At 39.7% G+C, this 19,614-nt stretch overlaps 1 protein-coding gene and 1 non-coding gene across 2 annotated transcripts in view; one reads left to right on the forward strand and one right to left on the reverse strand.

The window, feature by feature from the left end:
• The window catches only part of SLC6A11 (solute carrier family 6 member 11), a 100,896-nt gene that overhangs the window by 49,001 nt on the left and 32,281 nt on the right, over nt 1–19,614 (reverse strand). Inside the window, exon 7 of the mRNA XM_086755406.1 lies at nt 911–1,045. Within this exon, the coding sequence (XP_086611532.1) occupies nt 911–1,045 (135 nt within the window). The remainder of the gene's footprint in view (nt 1–910; nt 1,046–19,614) is intronic.
• Nucleotides 6,955–7,036, forward strand: TRNAL-AAG (transfer RNA leucine (anticodon AAG)). Its single transcript has one exon. It is a non-coding gene; the product is annotated as a tRNA-Leu (tRNA).

Genomic DNA, 19,614 nt, shown 5'->3' on the forward strand with positions numbered 1-19,614 from the left:
TGGAGAAATATTACTTGTTTAAAGTGAACTTGACATGAGGCAGTCATTTCAGACGCTTCAAGGAAGTAAGGTGAAGGGTCCCCTCTACTGTCTTTTGAAAAAAAAAAAATACACAAATTTTCAGTAAGCAGAGGTTAAAAGAGGTTACTTTCAGTAAGTATATTTTTAAAAATTAATTTTGAGAAATATTCCCAGATTTCCTTTCTATCTCCATCTCAGGATCCATTTAATATTGTAACAGCCTTAGAGTAACACTGTATAAAGCCTTTTACATTGCCAGAGCAGACAAGTAAAACACTGTCTGCAACCTGTCAGGTTTTGTAAAGATTTTGTCATTCTCCCTCTCTGGTATCAGATAAATGATATATAACAACTGCTTTATTGTACTCAACTGTCACTGAAAAAAATGAACATAATCCAGTATCTCCACTCTGGAAACAATGAAAAAGACACAGTTCCTAGTTTGAGTACTTCATTCCTCCTTGATTGCATACAGGGACTTCTGCTTCAAAGACAACAATCATCTGAATTAATTTCTCTACTAATCTTGACTGAGATTTAGATCTGGAATGAGGAAAGAACTGTAAAATGGATAAGTCTTGCTGTCTTGGTTAAAGTTGTTCCCGGTGGAACCTGCGGCAATGCTCTCGTCTCTCCATGGCAGAAGCAGCAACTGCAACTGAACGCTTCTGAGAATTCTGCTTTACCAACCAAGGCACTTTTCTACTAAAAAAATAATGTATTTCAACACACGTACGCAGCGATGGCTTTAAAGCCCTCTCCACAATTCCAGATCTCTAACAATGAACAACTATCCAGCAATCGCCTGTATTCAAACTTTAAAAATCAAGAAACTCTTGCAGTTTTTCTCAGTCAGAGAGGAAAATACATACATGGACCATGGTCCTACCTGTGGGTCAGAGAGTCGAGAAAGATCAGGGTACAAGTAGAATTTTATCCCCTCAGAAGCACCCGGCAACGTTACTCCACGAATCAGAAGAATCATCAACATGATATAGGGGAACGTGGCTGTTACGTATACAACCTAGCAAGAAGAAAGCAAACATTAAAACAATATTTTCTTCCAGCTGCAACCAAACCACCTCGTTTCCACATCCATTTTGCTATTAGATAAAAAAGAAATCATTTTCTAGAGGAATAAATAAATCATTTTCTAGAGGAAAATTATTCTAGAGGGCGCTTTCAATGCCCTTGTTTGCGCAGGTGAATTTTGTCTTCCAAATATATTCCCTTCTAAATTATTTATGTCTTGTAGGAAAGCTCAATACTTTTTTACAGAGAGATTGGGAAGCTCTCTTTAAGTATATTAATTATTTTCTCGTTGTGGACAGGTGACCAGACACTACACTACAGCGTACCTGTACACTGTACCACACACTCACCCAAACATAGACACAGGGAAATCGACTCATAACAGCAAATAATTAATTGCATTATGTTATACACATTCCATAATAACACACGCAATGGATTATCAGTCACCCAGTAATTACTAAGCTGTCATCTCATAAGACTGCTTTGACTGTGTTTGAGGAGTAAACATTTCAGCAGCCTAAAGGTTAAATGCCACGTACACCTCCGTGTGATTGCAGCGCTATACCCTCACCAGGGAAAGTACCTTCCGCAAGATTTCTGAAGTGCTCAAGCCCAGCAATTTCCACTTTCACATATACAGCCACATTTTTTTTCAGAAATCGGTTTGCTCTGTGCATGAGGAGCAACTGAGCTTTTCTAGAAACCTGCAAGAAGTCACGTTTTCCAAAGGAAGAATTGAGCAGAACTGATCCTATTTTACAATCACAAACTTGAGAGCAGTATGCAGCTATTCAAACTTGGAGATGGATGAAGTGATAAATTCCAAGTCACTGTAAATACCTCCTTTAAATAAAAACATACCTTAAACTTAGCTTTCCATAATTCTCTGTAGCCATTTCTGCCTGTGGGTAGGTATAAAATATCCTAATGTACAAGGATACTTTTATACACCTGCCTTGCACAAGTCAAAATTACTTAACAGGCTGCAAGGATGGGGAGAATCATTTGGTGAACAGCATGACCTGTATAGCCCTCAAAAATAGGTATTTTAAATTCAAACGTTCATTACCTGCCTCATGGCTATGTAAATGAAAGAGATACATCAGAGAATGCACCCATGAAGGGATTCTCAAACACATTTTCATGATTAATGAACTGAATTTTGATTTTCAGACCATGCTGAGTGCTTAACCCCAAACACAGAATCATCTAACGTGTGCCTCAGCTGGTACACTCCGAAATGGAGGAACTAAAATCCCATGGCAGATCTTGGAACATGTCCCAGGAAACTGAGACAACCATTATATTCCTACAGATCTCAGAAGCCTAAACTGATGAATTCATAGGTCAATAAAATAGAAAATGGAAAGTTTTATTCCAATGCTTGTATTTACTATCATTGACTGTTAGTGGAAACCCAAACTGATATGACTGGCCGAGTTCAAACAGATCTTATCTCAAAGACTGCTCTCCACACTTAGGTTTCAAATAAAAACAGATCATCAGTTAAAGAAAAGCAAAAAAAGAAACACATGGAATGTACATGGTCCTGCTCCGAGTCTTATATTGGGTGGAAAGAATGGAGCAGCCAGCAACTGGGTTTCATGTCTCTGTATTTAATTTTTGCCAGCTATTTGTCCTGTTAAATCATTAGTTGCTTTTAATAGAGGATAGTCAGCAGACGTGCATTTGATGACATGGAAGGTATCGCACCTGAGAATCTGTTAGAACACTGACGAATACCATTTCACTGCATCATGCTTCACTAGCTATACTGGTTTGCAGCCTGCTGTCTTGCACATCCTGCCACTGCCTTAAAACACTTTACGTCAGCGAACAGATTGCAATTTTGGAGAGGCAGGTTTCTTCCCAGGTTCCTTTGGGTGCATTTCCTCACTCAGCTCCATCAAGGGAGAGCTGGAACCACACGTCTCTGCCCAGGAGAGGTCAGGTAAAGGCACCCTGGCACAGTAGGTAGCCTGTAATCCCACAGCAGCCATCCTTGTCAGCCTGTACTTCCAGTTCCGTGTTTGCTTTTCTGAATGCCGTCCGCAGCCCATCAACGTTTACTAACATTAGTGCAAGTACCAGAACCACAACTTCCAGTAGTCATTTTTGCCATGAGGATAGTTGGGCTTCAGCTGTAGAGGGATGAGAGCTCTCCTTCCTTCCTGGTTACCTTGCAGAAAGAGGATCTAGAGCTCAATGGCCTCAGCCTTCCTGGCAATAAACACTAACCAGATATCCAAAACAACACAGGGAGATAGGAAGGAAGCACGTGTGGGAAAGACGCGCTCTTCCTGAGCCGATTGACCTTGGTGACAATTTGTCGGTGTTAGTGCTAATACAGCTAACGAGGCTGCTAGAACTGCAAGCTTCTCTGGCACTGCAACAGGTACATGTACTGTGTTCTGAGCAGAGAGAAGGCCACCGCTCCTAGGGGTGTTGGAGTCTCCAGTATGCTGAGCCACTTAATCCCAGTGCATCAGTCGCTCGTTTTACCGTGCCTCTCCAGAGCTCGGGAGGTGAGGGAGGACGGGCCATCTCAGAAATCAAATGCCACTATTAGTATCACCATCACATCTGTAGGCATTAAAAGTTTCCTAAATTGTTTTCTTTTCTTTCAACGCATCCAACCTCTCTGAATATAAATGTGAACACAACTGTTTCTAATTACACTGCATCCTGTTTTAATTGACTTTAATTGCTTGGTATGTTAATTTGCATTCCAATGCTCAAAATGCTTTTTTTAAACCCTTGTCAGAGCAATGCCAGTGTTTAAGCCAGTTGGAAACAAAATACAAATTTCTGGCATGCTAGTTTTTGCACCAAGTTCTCCTATTACAATACAACTGAAAGACAAATTTACAAAGATATTTAGATGTACATGTGGAAAGGCACCTACCGGGACATCTAACATCTCTTAAGCATACTTAGGTGCTTAGCTGAAAGTACATTGGGACCAAAGATCCCGAGAACAGATGTCTCGTTGACTGCCATGAACCTTAAGTACGGAAGTATTGGGAGTAAGTACCAAGCACTGGAACTTTAAATACCAAAACCTTAAGAGACTTAGATATCGGCATCGCTCAAGGTTAGTTTTAAAGATACCTAGGTATCTGTGCAATGATTTCATGAGCAAGGCACCATAAAGATCTCGAGAGCTGAACTAACTGCCAGGTTGCGTCTTTTCACACCTAAGTATCTTTACAGAGCAAATATGGCTACTGGGACTGTTGAACTTCGTGTCCTAAATGAAACGGTGCTTCTCTGAACATTCTGCCCACATCGTGCCACAGAGGTTCAAGTGATGGTGACTTGGCTTGTGAGAAAACAAGCCAGATAAACAGTAAGTCTGTTGAGAATGAGGAAGAAGCCTTGCATGCAATGAACTGAGCAGCACACCCACAGAAATCTAAAAGCCTAAAGATGGATTTGCCCAAACTCAGTATTTTGAAGAGTTATACAGAAGATAAGACCTGAGCCCATGCCCTGCTCACCCTTATCTTTCTTTTAGTGTTTCCAGCCTACCGACGAGTCATTTCACCTATTTATTTAGTGGGCAGAGAAAACCAGACTGACACCACCACTTCCTTTGTGAAGAGGAGACTGCTGAGCACGCTTCAGATTTCAGTGACGTACAAAGTTTGTCTACACAGGACAAATACAAGAAAATTATGCCCACACTGCAGTATGCTCCTGTGTGAAGAAACCGCGTGGGAACCAAAATTTCACTGCCTGCTTCATGTGACAGGGAAAAGGGTAATTTTCACCCTGCTTCACAGTGTCCATGCAGAAGATCATATCAGCACAACTATGTAAATACAATGGTCTTACCACTGTCTGGTAGCTCTGGTGTCTTTGTAGACACACCGAGGTATTAGAATTTGGGCATGATTTCCATCCAAAATTTTTTTAAGAAGTAAAAGCCACAGTTAATCCAGCCATATTTTTCCAGTTTCATAAATTCTAACTTCCTAGATGTTAACAGCAGATGTCAACACTATAAAAAATTTTCTTTTTCAACTGCCACGGTATTCTGTGAAATTTTCCATACAGCATTGTTTGAAAGAGAGTCTTTCACTAATATGACACTATAGCATCTATGGACATGCAAATGACAACTGAAAAAGAGATATTTTCAACATTAATTGGACTTGCAAGAAAAAAGGTATAAAGCAGTGTAAAGGAATGACAGCTGATTCACAAGTTTTCAAACAGTATGTCAAAAGGTGGGAAAAATCTCCAGATCTGCCTACATTTTAAAGCTAAAATTTCATATGCAGAAAAAAAGAAGCTGAAGCAAACCCCAAAGAAAATACTAGATGAGTGGATTTGTATGGTGTGTGATTGGGAGAGTGGGGGGAGACAAAGTCAGCAAAATGGCTGAAGAAAATTTAATGAGATTGGAGAGCTGAGAAATAAGTATGAAAGGGGCAAAATTCACTGGGAATGCAAAACAAGCTAGAAAATAGGGGCCAGGAGAGGAGACTTAATGAAGGAACCTAAGAACCTTTTTAAATGGACAGTTATCACAGGAGGCAGAAGATTCTACATGGCACGATAAGAGCAGAAAGGAATAAACACTTCAGTACCATATCACATCGAGGTCGTTGGCTGGGACACAGGAAAGTCTCTGTCTAGCAGAGCTGTGCAAGTCCTCATTTTCATCCATGTGGTGGTGAAGGGAATAAATAAATAAATAAAAGTCTGAATCAAGCAGAAACAGTTTCCTTTACAATGAAATGAAAACCCAACTGCAAAATTCATTTTGAGTCAATGCAAACAAAACCCCCAAAATACTACCACATTCTATTCCATTTTGTTTTTGCAATCTTTTTACTGAATGGGTAGAAGGGAGGTACCTCTCAATTGAAAAACACTTTAACAAGCCAAAGTCAGTATTTGTAAGCTTAATTTAAATGTTAAAAAATGGGTAAAAATATTTCTTTTCTATTTTTTTCCCAGCAAGAATTATTCTTTACATTGGGTTAGACTTTATGAACTTTTCAGCACTTCCCAAATTCCATTTCAACAACATATTCTGTGTTCATAAAACCTGCCTACCTGGAGTCAAAATTTCCAAAGTAGGGGAAGAAAAACACAGCGGAAGTTTTGACTCAGCCTCCCCTCAGGCCAATCCAGGAATACGGCTGAACTGGAAAGCAATGAAAAAGCACCAACGGCAGAAAATATCAGTGCACTACAGCAGCTGCCATTCCCGCCTGAAGTGAGTGAACAATTCACTTCGATGATGAGCTACTTCTCCCCATAAATATTCCTCAAGCAGCATCAAGTTTTCTAAATACGTGTTACTTGAAATTATTTCCCAGACAATTACCACAGCTGGTTTTGGTTCCAGACTGCCCAGGACCATTGAAATCAAGATCTGGCTTATTTCTGCTAAAATTATTCTTCAAGCTTGTTGGTTGTTTTTATGAGGTCTATGACCCTTATTAAAAAAAAAAAAAAAGTGTTCTGCCTAGATCAAATAGAAAGCTAGGTTTCCACGTATTTGTGTAAAAAATCCCTGATTTAACAGATACTGCTGCCCCAAAACATTAATTTGTTAGACTACCAAAAGAAACCAAACAGAAATGGTCACAAATATGGCCCGAGAGATTTCAACACAAGTATCTCGGAACACAGCTGTGTCTACACTGCAGAACTGGTGCACTCCACACCGCACCCCTAGGCAGGCACAGAGCTGCGGCTGCGTGGCCTGGAGTCTTCCTTGTTGTCCTTTTTAAAAATGGGGGTTATGTTCCCTCTCTTCCCGTCATCGGGGACCTCACCAGACCACCATGACTTCTCAAATACAATGGCCAGTGGCTTGGTAATTTCATCTCCAGTTCCCTCAGGACCCGTGGATGCATCTCATGGGCTCTCATGAATCGGGGTAGTGTGGCCGAGCGGTCTAAGGCGCTGGATTAAGGCTCCAGTCTCTTCGGAGGCGTGGGTTCGAATCCCACCACTGCCAGGAATGTTTTAACGGTTGGACTCTATGACCTTAAAGGCCTTTTCCAATCTAAATGATTCTATGATCATAGAGGTTTCTTCCAACCTTAAAGATTCTATGATTTTCTGTAAGTAGAAGGGCATTTCAGTGTTTCTGCAGAGAATGCCCAACCAGTACAACGGGAAAACACAGATTGAGAAGTGCTTCTTGGAACAGAATTTCCCCTCTGTGCAGACAGAATCCGTAAAGCCCAATCTTAGGGAACGGAACACATAAGAGTGCACATATAAACTGTAGAAGCAGTTAATTCTACGTCATTGTTTAAATCAATTACGTGAGCACCTGCATTTAAGCACTAAATAATGGTAACCGCAGATAACCAGATTCTTCCTGGAACTGACCATATGTATGCACAGCTTAACAATGACCTAATCGCTTACAAAGAATGTGCAACAGCTTCTAAAAAAGTGGTACTGACCGTAATACACGGGCTGGGTCCTGAAAGGATGTCTTGAAATCAGTTCTGTGTGTTGCAAGAATCCATTCCAGTCTAAATAGGCCTTGTTCAAATTCATTGTAAAATTTGATTCCCAGCATCAAGAGAAGAGACTCACTTTATCTAGATTAAGGCTTACAGGAAAACTATTTGCGTGGCTACACTGAGTTCACGCAGTCTACAAATCAATGCATAGGTCTATAGTAGTTTTTGGAGACCCTGCTCTGAAGCGTACAGAAAGATCCACTAGTGAATCCACACAATGCTAACCTTGTTGGCCTGAACTGGGACACAGCCTGAACGAAGACACTGTGAGACTGTTAGTCACACTGTTTCATCAATGTTTTTGCTGTCATTAAGCGCCAAAGGAGGAGAGTGGGAAGACTTACTTCCTAGATAACTACCTATCGTGAATACAACTCAGAGAAATCTTAGGAAGTCAATGCAATGACTTGCATCCTCCCAGTGCTGCTGTTTCTCAGTCTCCAAAATTACACTGTCCCAACTCAATATTCATCCTACACTTACCAACTGCCTGAGTGGCCACAGAGGAGTTATGCTGATAAAAAAAGTAAAGGATGCAACAATTTCAAGCAATGACACACCTAAGAGTGTGTTAGAAAGTGCACTGTCACATCGTTAATATATTGTTAACACCGTCAATGCAAAAATTCCAACAATTGTAAAAAACGCTATGCCCAAAATAACTCTGTGGATCAAGAGGAGGTCTGTAGTGTAACTTCCAAGTGCAGAAAGCTGCAGAAAACCTTTAGCAAAATGAGCACTACAATTTGGCAAGCAGATACAGCCCTGCCACTGTAAACACAGAAGAAGCAATCTGATGATAAAATCAGGGTATTATTGTCCCTGGTGCCTACAATAGGGTGTGGTGTGGGTTTTTGGTGGGTTTTTTGTTTGTTTGTTTACATTTTTTTGTTTGTTTTGGATGGGTTTTTTTACCCTGAAAAGGCTATTGATTTAAATTGATTATTTTATCTCCACCATCAACGGGCCAGCCCCGAACTAGAATGGCAAATGAAATAATGGTATCCTATAACTGAGAATATCTAAAAGAATAACGTTAACATATTGGGTTTGTTAACATTCAAGCGCACAAAGACGACGACCTGCCCCGTGGCTGTGGGCAGGGAGAGGAGGACTGATCGGGAGGAAGCAAACTACAGCATCTTGACTAAGGCCACTACTGCAACCAGAAGTGTTTATGCAGAGCTCCCATCAAGCAGGAAATCTGCAGAGCCACAAATATCTCAAAATCAAAGACTGTTATTTAATCAAGTAAAAGTCAACTTTAAAAATCAATCAGGAAGAATTTTAAATATAAATTAGGACTAATTAATCAACTGAGGGGTTTTTTTTTGTTTTGAAAAGGTCTTTTAAAAGTTCAAGCTTTTATAAATGAAAGTTGTTCCTTTTCAGAACCTTCCGGGATTTTCAGACTTCTGAATCCCATCTAGTTTGCCTATACACAACAAACAGATATTGATATTAGTTACACACATGCACAAAAACTTGAATTTTGCTTAAAAAGTGATGACTATTTCTGATACAGGACAATCCCATTACTATGAAAATAATTTACAGCGAGTCAGAATTATCCCATATTAATATCCGAATTTCCGGGTTCGTTACTGAGGTTACACAGGCAGAAGTAGGGAACTGATAAGGCCCTAAATGAACTTGATTTCTTAGCTACTCGAGACATGCCTTCCAGCTCTGAAGGCATCAGTCAGTAGGTTCTGACACATTCAAAAAATGTTTAACCTGTAAAGCTGATAAAGATGCATGAGTCAGAACAGAGACGATTTTCCTGTCACAGAAAAATTTGTAAGATCTCCTGGAATGAACTCAAAATTTTTGGCCAACTCATTCGTCCAATCCAGAGGACAGTAAAGGTTTGTTTGCCCTCTGACTGCTTGCTGGAGAACATGAAACTGGGTTTTCTAGATGAGTGTTGCCCTCACATAATTACTAGCTGCTCTGAAGAATGGCTAGTTTCAGTAAACCAACATTTTCCAGTGGAAGAGAGCTTTACCAGAGCTTTACCAGAAACATTCCTTATCATCTCCAGCTTGGATTGCTTGCTTGTTCTGCTTGATTTTCCTCACTTGTCCTTAAAAAAACCCCTCAAATAAACAAAAAACTCATGCCACCACACCACTCCCAATCGAACACCAATGCTAAGTGCAGTCTGGAAAGTGGATACACGGCTATCGACCAAAAGGATTAGAAGGTGAGGTTTCCTATCTAGAATTCCTTCTTCAGGCAGCCACCAAAGGTACAAGATGCCAGAAGGCAAAGATCACTCGAGCAGTCAGAGTATACCTCCTGAACAAAGGCCTTGACTGGGAAGGAGGTAAGAAAAGGATTAGGCACTGGAGACAGCATCTGGGAAGTCATCAATTAAATGCACGACTACACTAGAAATGTTAAATAATTGCAAATACTAAAACCATGAAAGATCAGTACAATAGGAGTTGGGAACTGTCCTAGAACTTTGCACTGGTCACACATGAGCGTTTTTTGATACGTAGGCTATCAATGTTCCAAGCACTCAAGCAGGTCTGTTAGTGGCCAACTCCAAACGATTTCTCAGTCAATTCTGCACACTATTTTCTGAGAGTCCCACAGCAGCATTTAACCTTGGGCAGTAAATGCTGGGAAAAAAAGTGATAGTAAACAAGCAGGCAGAAAAAAAAAAAGACATCCCTATAGCACGCTCATACCTCTTCCTTCTTCTGATAACTTTTGTAATCACGAAACTGTCCCGTGTATCGGACCAGACAGCCTGTAAAGGTCCCTGCCAACTGAAACCAGTCTATGACGCTATCAGGAGGTTCAGGAGGTTTACAGGATTCTAGAGGGCTTATCATTTATTACTGAAAAAGGTGTGTGTGTATACCCACGGGATGACAGACGATGTTCTGTCATCCACAATACAGGCCCCTGTCACCATGGTGACAGCCAAAAGATGTATTCACAGAAAGCATTTGCAATACTACTTGTGTGTTAAGTACAATAATCATAACAGAACTACAACAAACAGCCTTACCCCCTAAGCTAACAAGTGTCCTTATCCTCCAGACCCCAGTTCTCCACATTTCCACTCCCTATGGCCACCGCATCTGTTACAGTGTTGTTAGTCACAGCTTTATTTTACTTAAAGGCTTATGGCACCGTAACTTCCCTGCTAAACAGCCTCTAAGTCTGGCACCTAAATCACCTCAAGGCTGACTTGTAGGACACTGACCTGGCAGCGTGCTGCAATTTAATTGTGTTTTGAGCTGAATTTCAGCCTGAGCAGAAGAGGCAATGTGATGCCTAGGAAAAATGAGAGGAATCACACAAAAAAAGACATCGGGCTGGAAGACAGTGTGACTGAAGAGTATGTTACTGCCACAGATTTATTTTTCCATCTTTGACAAATGCTTTGATATCTCTGCTCTCCCTTCACCCCTCGAGCTCAACAGAGATCTCTGACTGTCTGTTACCCGGATGTAAAGGCAAGCTCTTCGGGGAAAAGAGGCACCTCGCTGTGCTCATCCAAGACTTGGTACGCTGAGATTCTAACCTCAGGAAGGCACTCCAGGAACAACTGGCACACAAACTAAGCCACAAAAACCCTACCCATAGTTCAGGTCAGCACGGAATCTCAGATTGCAATGAACACATTTTACATTCACGGGAAATAACTCACATAAGTTTTAATTACAGTTAATTCTTTGTGTCAGAGTGTTATAGCAGTGCCTTACGCTTTCTAGATACGACACAACCAAGCTTATACAGAATGTTTTGAGGTTTTTTTCTTTCTCTGTTCTAACCACACAAATCTTCCATTTGCCTAGCAGCAGCAGCGAATAGCAGGTGCACAGCAGCCAACTCACTTCTCGGGGATGTGTTTTAGTTACCAGCATAGCACCAGCAGCTGCCCGAAACCGCCTTTGTTGGCCATGTAGCAATTTATTTCACTAAGCTTTCCCATTCTCAAGACCAAGTTTGGATTCAGTCCATGTTAGCTGACACCGGGGTGGTATACAGAATTAAAGTTTGTAACTCTCACAAGAACAGCCTTGTAAACAAAACTTCTACTACAAAGCCTTCTTTACATCGTAGACAAAGACAAAAATCATCTGGCCTACACTGACTGCAGGAACTAAAGAGACTGCCTTCCCGCTGGCAGGAATGTCATATAACACCAACCTTTGCATACAGGGCCGTGGGATGGACACCGATAAACTGCTTTCTAAATTGCTAAGAGGGAGCCAGTCTGGAAGCTGTATGGATTACATTTTGGCTCCTGTTTGATGTTCTTCTATGATATTGTTCACTGATTATTTTTTGGGATGAGGGATAAGACAACTGGTGAGGAAGGGCAGGTACTGTGAAAGGAGAAATGAAGTATGAAAAGGTCGTGTACAAACAAATGACTGAAACGACTGCATTTCTAGAATATTTTTTAAATTGAGTTACTGTACATATTTTTTATAATGGGCTAAAAGTGCCTGGTAACCTCACTGGAAAAAATAAGCCTTTATGTGTTAACTTTAGCCAATCAATACATTTCTTCTATAGAGATGCCTCAGTGTTAATCTGTACCTTTTGGCTTCACCTTTAATTTTTCAGCAAATTTTACTGTATTACCATTGCAAACATCACAGCTGGTCTTTTTCATACATTAAGTTGACAGATCAGATGATTTATCTGCCCTAAAACTCTCACATCTGCTTGTGCCCCAAGCTGTCCTGCGGTGCACTGAAACACACTTCTGACTTGCTTGGGCTGTGGACCAGGGCTTAGATCCAGTCTAAGTAAGTGTTCATATAAAAGTGGATCTCTGCTGTTAAGGTGCAGTTGGGAAGGAATGAAATAATGAAGATACAATTCTGATTTAAGCTTACTATTTGATACTTTCCCCAGCTACCAAACAGAAGTTCAGAAAAATCACTGAGAGAAGCATAAAAATCTCCGTTAACAAATCTGAGGTGTCCTTAAATGCTCATTGCGCAGGAGAATGACAAAAAAATATCGCAGTAGCTGTTTGAAAACCTCACACAGAGGAGACGGATAGCAGGAACTCTGCATGCATCTCATGAATGTTCTACTTTCCCCCTTTGAATACAGAGATCAGTCTTGGACAGAGTGTTAAAGCCTCGCCATGAAGGGCTATTCTTTGCTATTACTTTGGGCTAAAACAAAAGACACTTCAGGAGATACAATCATTGCTGCCTAGTTCCTTTTCCTGGGTTCCTACAATGGGCCCCAGTTCTTTTTTTTTTCTTCCACACATCTTTCTCTTTTATTTTTTCCTTCTGTCCTTTTACTCTTTCTTTCTGCCTCATTGAATCCATTAAAGTCTTTATATAGCCTGCTATTGAGAAATAAATTTTCTTTGAGACTAGTGACTGAGTCTTAACTGCTGGCAAGGGAGGCTTAACTCCTGATGGGAGGGCAGAGATGGGTAAAAGGTATGAAAAGTCCATCTCTGAATTTGAGGTCTTTGAATACAGCAGATACCTTTCAGTGTCTTGCTGGTAATCTGCTCAAGGACACGGAACATCCTAATCCTAGCAGTTTTTCCAACTATTTCATGCGTTAGTCTTGTCACACTGAGTTATCTTTCTGCTCGTATTTCCAACCAGATCAACATACTCTCTTCAATTATTTTCCTTGGTTCAGGTCCATATGCCAGTCCTTTCTGCACAACTGTAAATTAGAAGGCACTCTGACATCAACAGAAGTGTGCTGCTATGAAAGAGATTTAAAACTGAGTTGTGTCTCAATTCATGCAAAATTATCCACAGTCAGAAATATAAGCACTATCCAGGCCTGCCAGCAGTGTGATAAACTATTTCAAAGACACTGAAGCCAGGTTCAAACCGGGTGCAGTACAGTTTACCCTAGAAAAAGAACAGGCCTGCATGCAGGCTGAAAAGCCTGCCACTCTGGGGTGAAAAGCTAGGTCTTACACAAATGCACAACGCAAGAAAAGCAAGGGGGCTACGGAGGGGCCAAGCAGCGACCTGTCTGAGGACAGAGAAATAAGCTCAACCCATGGCCCTTCCTAGCATGAGAAAAGAAGTCAGCATAGAAGCAGGCTGGTTTAAGCAGGTATACGAAGGCTGGCATAGAAGCTGCTGCCCTTCCGGTGACAGGAAGCTCTGTGAGGTCAGTGTTTCACAAGGGGATACGTTCTAGCAGTGATGGCTTTGCAGATTATTTGCAAAATCTAAGGAATGAAGGGGTAAAACCTTCCATCTTAAAGTTCTGACTAGCTGCTACACAAAACTGAAAACATCTCAACTATCTGAGAACCATATAAATCCCTCAGAAAATACAAAGAAATACGTGGTGGGAGCAGGGAAGTGGAAAGGTGAAAAATAACTTACTCTCCCTTCTATTGTGTGCAGCCTGGATAATGAAGTTATCTGGGGAGATGAACAGCGGCACATCCTTAACTCATCCTACGCTCCCCAGCACTACAAATGCAGGTGGAGGAGGGAGCATGCCTATGAAAAGGGAGCTAAGGGGGGAATGTTGCAGAGTTGAACAGTGAGAGATGACACTACACTCAGCCAGCCCGAGCCTGACAGCTTGCAGTTTGCATTTTAAACTGTTCACACACATTCTGGGGTTTTCCTCAATAGAAAAGTGAAAAATAAAATGTAACTACAGTTGTAGTGCTTTTTTTTTTCCTTGTAACATATAGCAAGGGTTTGATTTGTTGGAATAAACTCTCAACAGCTCAGATGCCTATTTTGTACTGAAGTATTCAGGTCTATCAGAACTGCAACCTGGGACAGAAGATCTATAAAAGTACATTAGAGTGAAAAAATCAGGGCTCTACACCTTTAGTTAAATCTTGCTAAGATGTGGAGGCTAATTACGTATATTTTAGTACATTTCATTGGCCATCTTGTTTATTCATTATAAATGGTCTTACAGCTTCCAGTGACTGTTTCCTGCCCATCACACTCACAGATCAACAATAATGTCAAAACTACTTACACAATTATTTTTCTCTTATTGTTAACAGGTCTGTGCCGAGACGCCCCAGTCAAACAGGCTGTACCCGACTGTTTTCTCTTAACTTTGTTCTTCTAACACATTGAATTAATATAGACTTCCATAAAATTTCTTGACAATTTACACTTAAATGGCCCTTCACTGCATTCACCTCAGCAAATCAAACTGATCAGTGGGACTAACTAAGAAGCAAGGAACAGTGCAGCATTGGGAAGGACAACAGCCATGCAGTTACAAAAAGAATTTCACAAAGTCCACCTTAAGATCTTCATATCGATCACAGCTATAAAATGCACTTAGCAGCCTTTACAAGACTCTTGTCTAAGTTTTACACATAAAGCTTAAATAAAACACTCAAACCAGGAAGAATCTGGGGGTTCACATGGAATCTAACCAAGTTTGCCAAACGTAACATTTAGAATGAGACAGGCTCCCATCAGAACCACTAAGCAGAAAAGAACTGCGGAGAATATTACAGGTTAAGACACTACGCACATACCCAGGAAAAGTAAAAAAAAATCAGGAGCATAAAATAACAAATTATGCCATCATTTACACATTTTCAACCCAATAACCTGCTTACTTGTGGTAGGTAAAGCAGTATTGCAGCTGCTTTAAGAGAAGAAAGTTTTCTGCTTTGCTAAGGTGTTTATGACTTTTTCAGTGATGCCACAGCAGGAGGTGAAGTACTCAAATGAATAATAAAAGTGACAAGTAAAAAAAAAAAAAAAAAATTTTTTTTGAGTGCCTCATACTTTTATCTTTCTCTACAATAACTACATCACCAAGAAAGCTTGCAGGGTAATTTCTGACAGTTTACAATGATGAACTGAGAATTATTTTCTTAACCAAACAATATCCTTTTTAGAGATGCAATGGATAATGTGAGACTATCCAATGATAAATTAGGAGAAAAGTCATAAACGTTTCATGGGGAGATACTGTGTAATCATTAACCTAGTACTTTAGCTTTTGACTTGCAGCACTATTCAATCAGCTATTAGACAACTCAGGTTTATGCAGAGAGACAGAACAGCTATGCCAGTACGTTTTCTTATGCAGCACTTACACAGACGTGAGCACAGCAATACCTTTCAGCAATGCTGTCTGTGCCATGTTGAAGAGTACCTACAGAGCGAAAAGGGGCAGCCAGAGATAAACAGAACCATTTTAACGTTTTCTAGCATGTTTTCAAGTCAAGTCTGATGCTACAGCGTGCAAGACATTTTCAAAGTTGATTCTGACCTGAAAAGCCAAGCAGATTTGTTTGAGGGCAACATCCATGGCTTTTTATAGGGGACAAGCCTCTTAGGTCTGGGTCATCTCCCCTAGATTGTTTTGTAGGCACTCATACCTGTGAAAGAGTTGATGTGTTCTGCATGTTCTTCTGTGAAGTCAGGACAACACTCCTGACCTTAGCTTTCAGCATCACCCTCCATTTCTATTAGCGTCTCCTTCTGTTGTAGTTTTCAAGTGTATCAAGTGGAGAGAGCATAAAGTCGCCACACTCCAGGATCAGGTTTATACTGAACTTCAGGGAACTCAACACAAAGGGTAGGAAAGGATCAAAAGAATCAAAAGTCAGAATCAGATAGGATAATATTCAGTGATTACCAAAGCCTGTCTCTGTGATACATATATTAGCTCCAGAAAAATTTGAAGAATGGACTCTTATGAGATTTGTCTCTCTTCCAGATGATCCTAAAACAACGTGAGAAGGATTTCTCATCACATATTGGCCAGTGGCTAATGGAGAAGTACAAAACAGTATAGAAGAACTACTTGGATTTGGCTCTGGCAGAAGAACAGAAGTATAGTTTTTATGATACTAATCAGAACTCATTCAAAAAGACCTCAAAAATACCTGAGTCTTGGTCTGAGGGGTCATACAAGCAGTGAGATATTCTAATAACATGAAAATCGTGAAGGTTCACCATAATATTCTTCTAACACTTCATATCAGAAACTGCTGACTTTGCTGAGTCATAAAATGACAAAACTTGACCTACAGTTTGTTTGTTTGTTTGTTTACTAAATGTTTGAGACCAAAAGCAATTTTCCTCTAGCCACCCAGGTTTTTTTAAAACTAGTGTCACCCAGACAAATTGTACCAGAAATAATTACATTTACTGGTGTTATCCAAATTTCTTTATGGAAAGGTTTCAGAGAACAAATTGGAACGCACTGTAAATCTGAACGCAGTTTGCTGTTTTGTAAGGAACATAAGCTTCTTCTGTTGTCTTTTTGTAACCAAACCATTATTTAATAATGTATTCTACTGCCATAGAATACCTGGCAAAGCAAAGAAAATGGTTTGGGACACAAATTCATATGTTCTGTAAGATAGAAGCTTTCTTTTTGGCAATGTTTATCCATAACATACTTTGGCAGATCTTGCACTATTTCCAACTCTTTGCAAGGAGACTGTAAGAGTCTTAGCTTGATTTTCCAAGAAATTTTAAAAATACTGCATATGGCCAAGGGCAGGTTAAGGCTTTTATTCCACATCAAAACCTCACTGCCTAAAGCAGCCTTTGGATCCAAATCTATTCGTCATTATTAGATTAGTTCCCCTTATACAAAGAGTTTTGCTTGTCTCTTTGTGGCTTGCTTTCAAACATAAGATATCACACTTAAAAATCAAAGCGAGGGCTGTGCTAAAACTTTCTAACATCCATACTTGAAAACAACAGCAAGACTGCAGGTTACTTTTTAACACTTTTGATCCAACCCTTCCTCATCTACAGAGTGGGCAGAAGTAGCGCTCTTTTATACAGCACAGCACACTTTCCTGACTAGGAAAGACTTAAGGAAAAAAAAAATCCAGCTATTAACTTAGCTTATTAATATAAAAGTATTTTAAAGTTATTTTGTGTGCATAAATAATTGCAGATCCTCAAATCCATGCTAGGTAGGTACCACAGATGATACAAAAATGTGTTTGATTCAGGAGTGGATGACAGAAATATAACAAAGTAGGCAAAAAAATATATATAATTCAGTAACAAAATTAAATACTGCAATGAACCTACATGTAGGGAAAAAAGTTATTAATAAGTGACTCATATAATGAGGACAATTAAGCATTGCAATATGTTGTCCAAGACATGTGAAATCTCTGTCCCCGGAGGTTTTTAAGACGTGGCCAGCCAAAGCACTAAGAACACTGTTCTGAGTTCAGTGTTGATCCTTTTTTGACCAAGAGGATGGGCAAGAGACTTCCCAAGATCCTTTCCAGTCTCTGTAATTTAGTGAGTCTATAAATCCACGTACCTGACAGGGCTGTGTCGATGCATTCAAAAAGCAAGCAAGATGCTTGAACAGAAAAGGAACAATCTGATGAATAAGATAGACGCTACCATAATGCCTTTATAGAACTCTTGAAGTCTATCAGCCTTTTCACTTCAAAAGGAATTGTGCAGAAGTTGCTACAACTGAGGAGACACTATGAGCTCAGAGGAGTGATCACTCTCTGAAAAAACTTCCATATTCACATTAAAAAAAAAAATTAAAAGGAAAATATTAGGAGTACTTCCTTCAGCAAGCAATTTAGGAAAATCAGATTAAGAACTTTGGGTGTTCCTTTCTCAAAATTTAAAGCAGAAGAACATTTAGTCAAATAAAGAAAGGGAGAGTCAAGATCCAAAAAAGAACTGGTTCCCTGGTACCTGAAAGAATCATAGAACGGTTTGGGTTGGAAGGGACCCTCAAAGGTCATCCAGTCCAACCCCCCTGCAAGGAGCAGGGACATCTCCAACCAGATCAGGTTGTTCAGAGCCCCGGCCAACCTGGCCTGGAATGTTTCCAGGGATGGGGCATCCACAAATTTCACAAATGTTATCTGAAGATCAAAAACTAGCAAGACTCAGCAACTATGTAGGTACATACATTATAGAAATACTCAGAATTGTCATAATTAGCAATCAAAAATATTTTTGAAAAATAAGATCCTAAACCAAGCCCTAATGCTCAGAGTCTAGAATGACACTTTAATGTTTAGAAATTTAACTTTCTTTCTCCTTCTACATAGTTCTTGCCGCATTTTTGGAAGCATTTGATGCTACTGAAAATACTTCTGTGTAAGATGAATATCATGTATCATCAAGCTCAGTAAGTTAAAATACACACATAACGTTATGATAACATTACATTCCCATATTTTTCTCCCTTTGATCCTGAGTTTCTCATTTAAAGACCCTGCATTTAGTACATATGCAACATTTTAAATGTGAAAGCTAGCACACAAATAACTTCAGATCTAAGATTGATTAATTAATGGCAGTAACCTCAGAAAAGACACAAAAATGTTTCTCTTGAAAGCCACCAGAACCATCTGAAATTATTTTGATATTACACATCTGTTGGAATGAAAAACTAAAATGTTTTGTGATAAAGTTACGACCTTTAAGAACAGCAATGGAAAAGTTTGAAACCTCTCGTTAACTGTGTCACAAGCACTTCATTTGGAGTTAAACTTTATGTTAGATGTAATATATTTAATATCTGAAAATATAAAATATTCATAATCTGAGTAGATGAGTTCTATGGTAGTTCTAGTTGGAAAATGACAACTTTATTTTACGACAGCTTTTAAGGCTTGGATTTTTTTTCACCATGCGTTAGGATGCAGAGTAAAAAGAGGAAAAGAGAATATCAATCTCTTCAATATTTCACAGCACACAGCTGCATGAAGATGCTGAGCCTCTCCCTCCCCTTTCTGTTTTATCTCTTCCTGCTTCCCCTCTCCTCTCTCTCTCTAGCTATTCTGTCCCACAGACAACTACCTTTGAAAATGTTTCCAAAGGTGATAAAACTTTAAGTTTTTGGCTTTGAATAAATGTATTATTTCATTGAAAATTTTCAATCCAATTAAAATACACAGCAAATTTAGAAGACTAGCCTAAAAACAGGTTTAACATGACGATAAAAATATAGATGTTAATTTTAAATGTTTCCTGGAAATTAGCACATAATAAATTCAACCTAGTGTGAAGGACTATGATTGGATGAGCTTAAATATGAACTTTCAAAATGCCAATATATCAGAAGTGGGCACTGTGGC

Source organism: Chlamydotis macqueenii, chromosome 10 (assembly GCF_036417535.1).
Source record: "Chlamydotis macqueenii isolate bChlMac1 chromosome 10, bChlMac1.mat, whole genome shotgun sequence".
Classification (NCBI taxonomy): Eukaryota; Metazoa; Chordata; class Aves; order Otidiformes; family Otididae; genus Chlamydotis; species Chlamydotis macqueenii.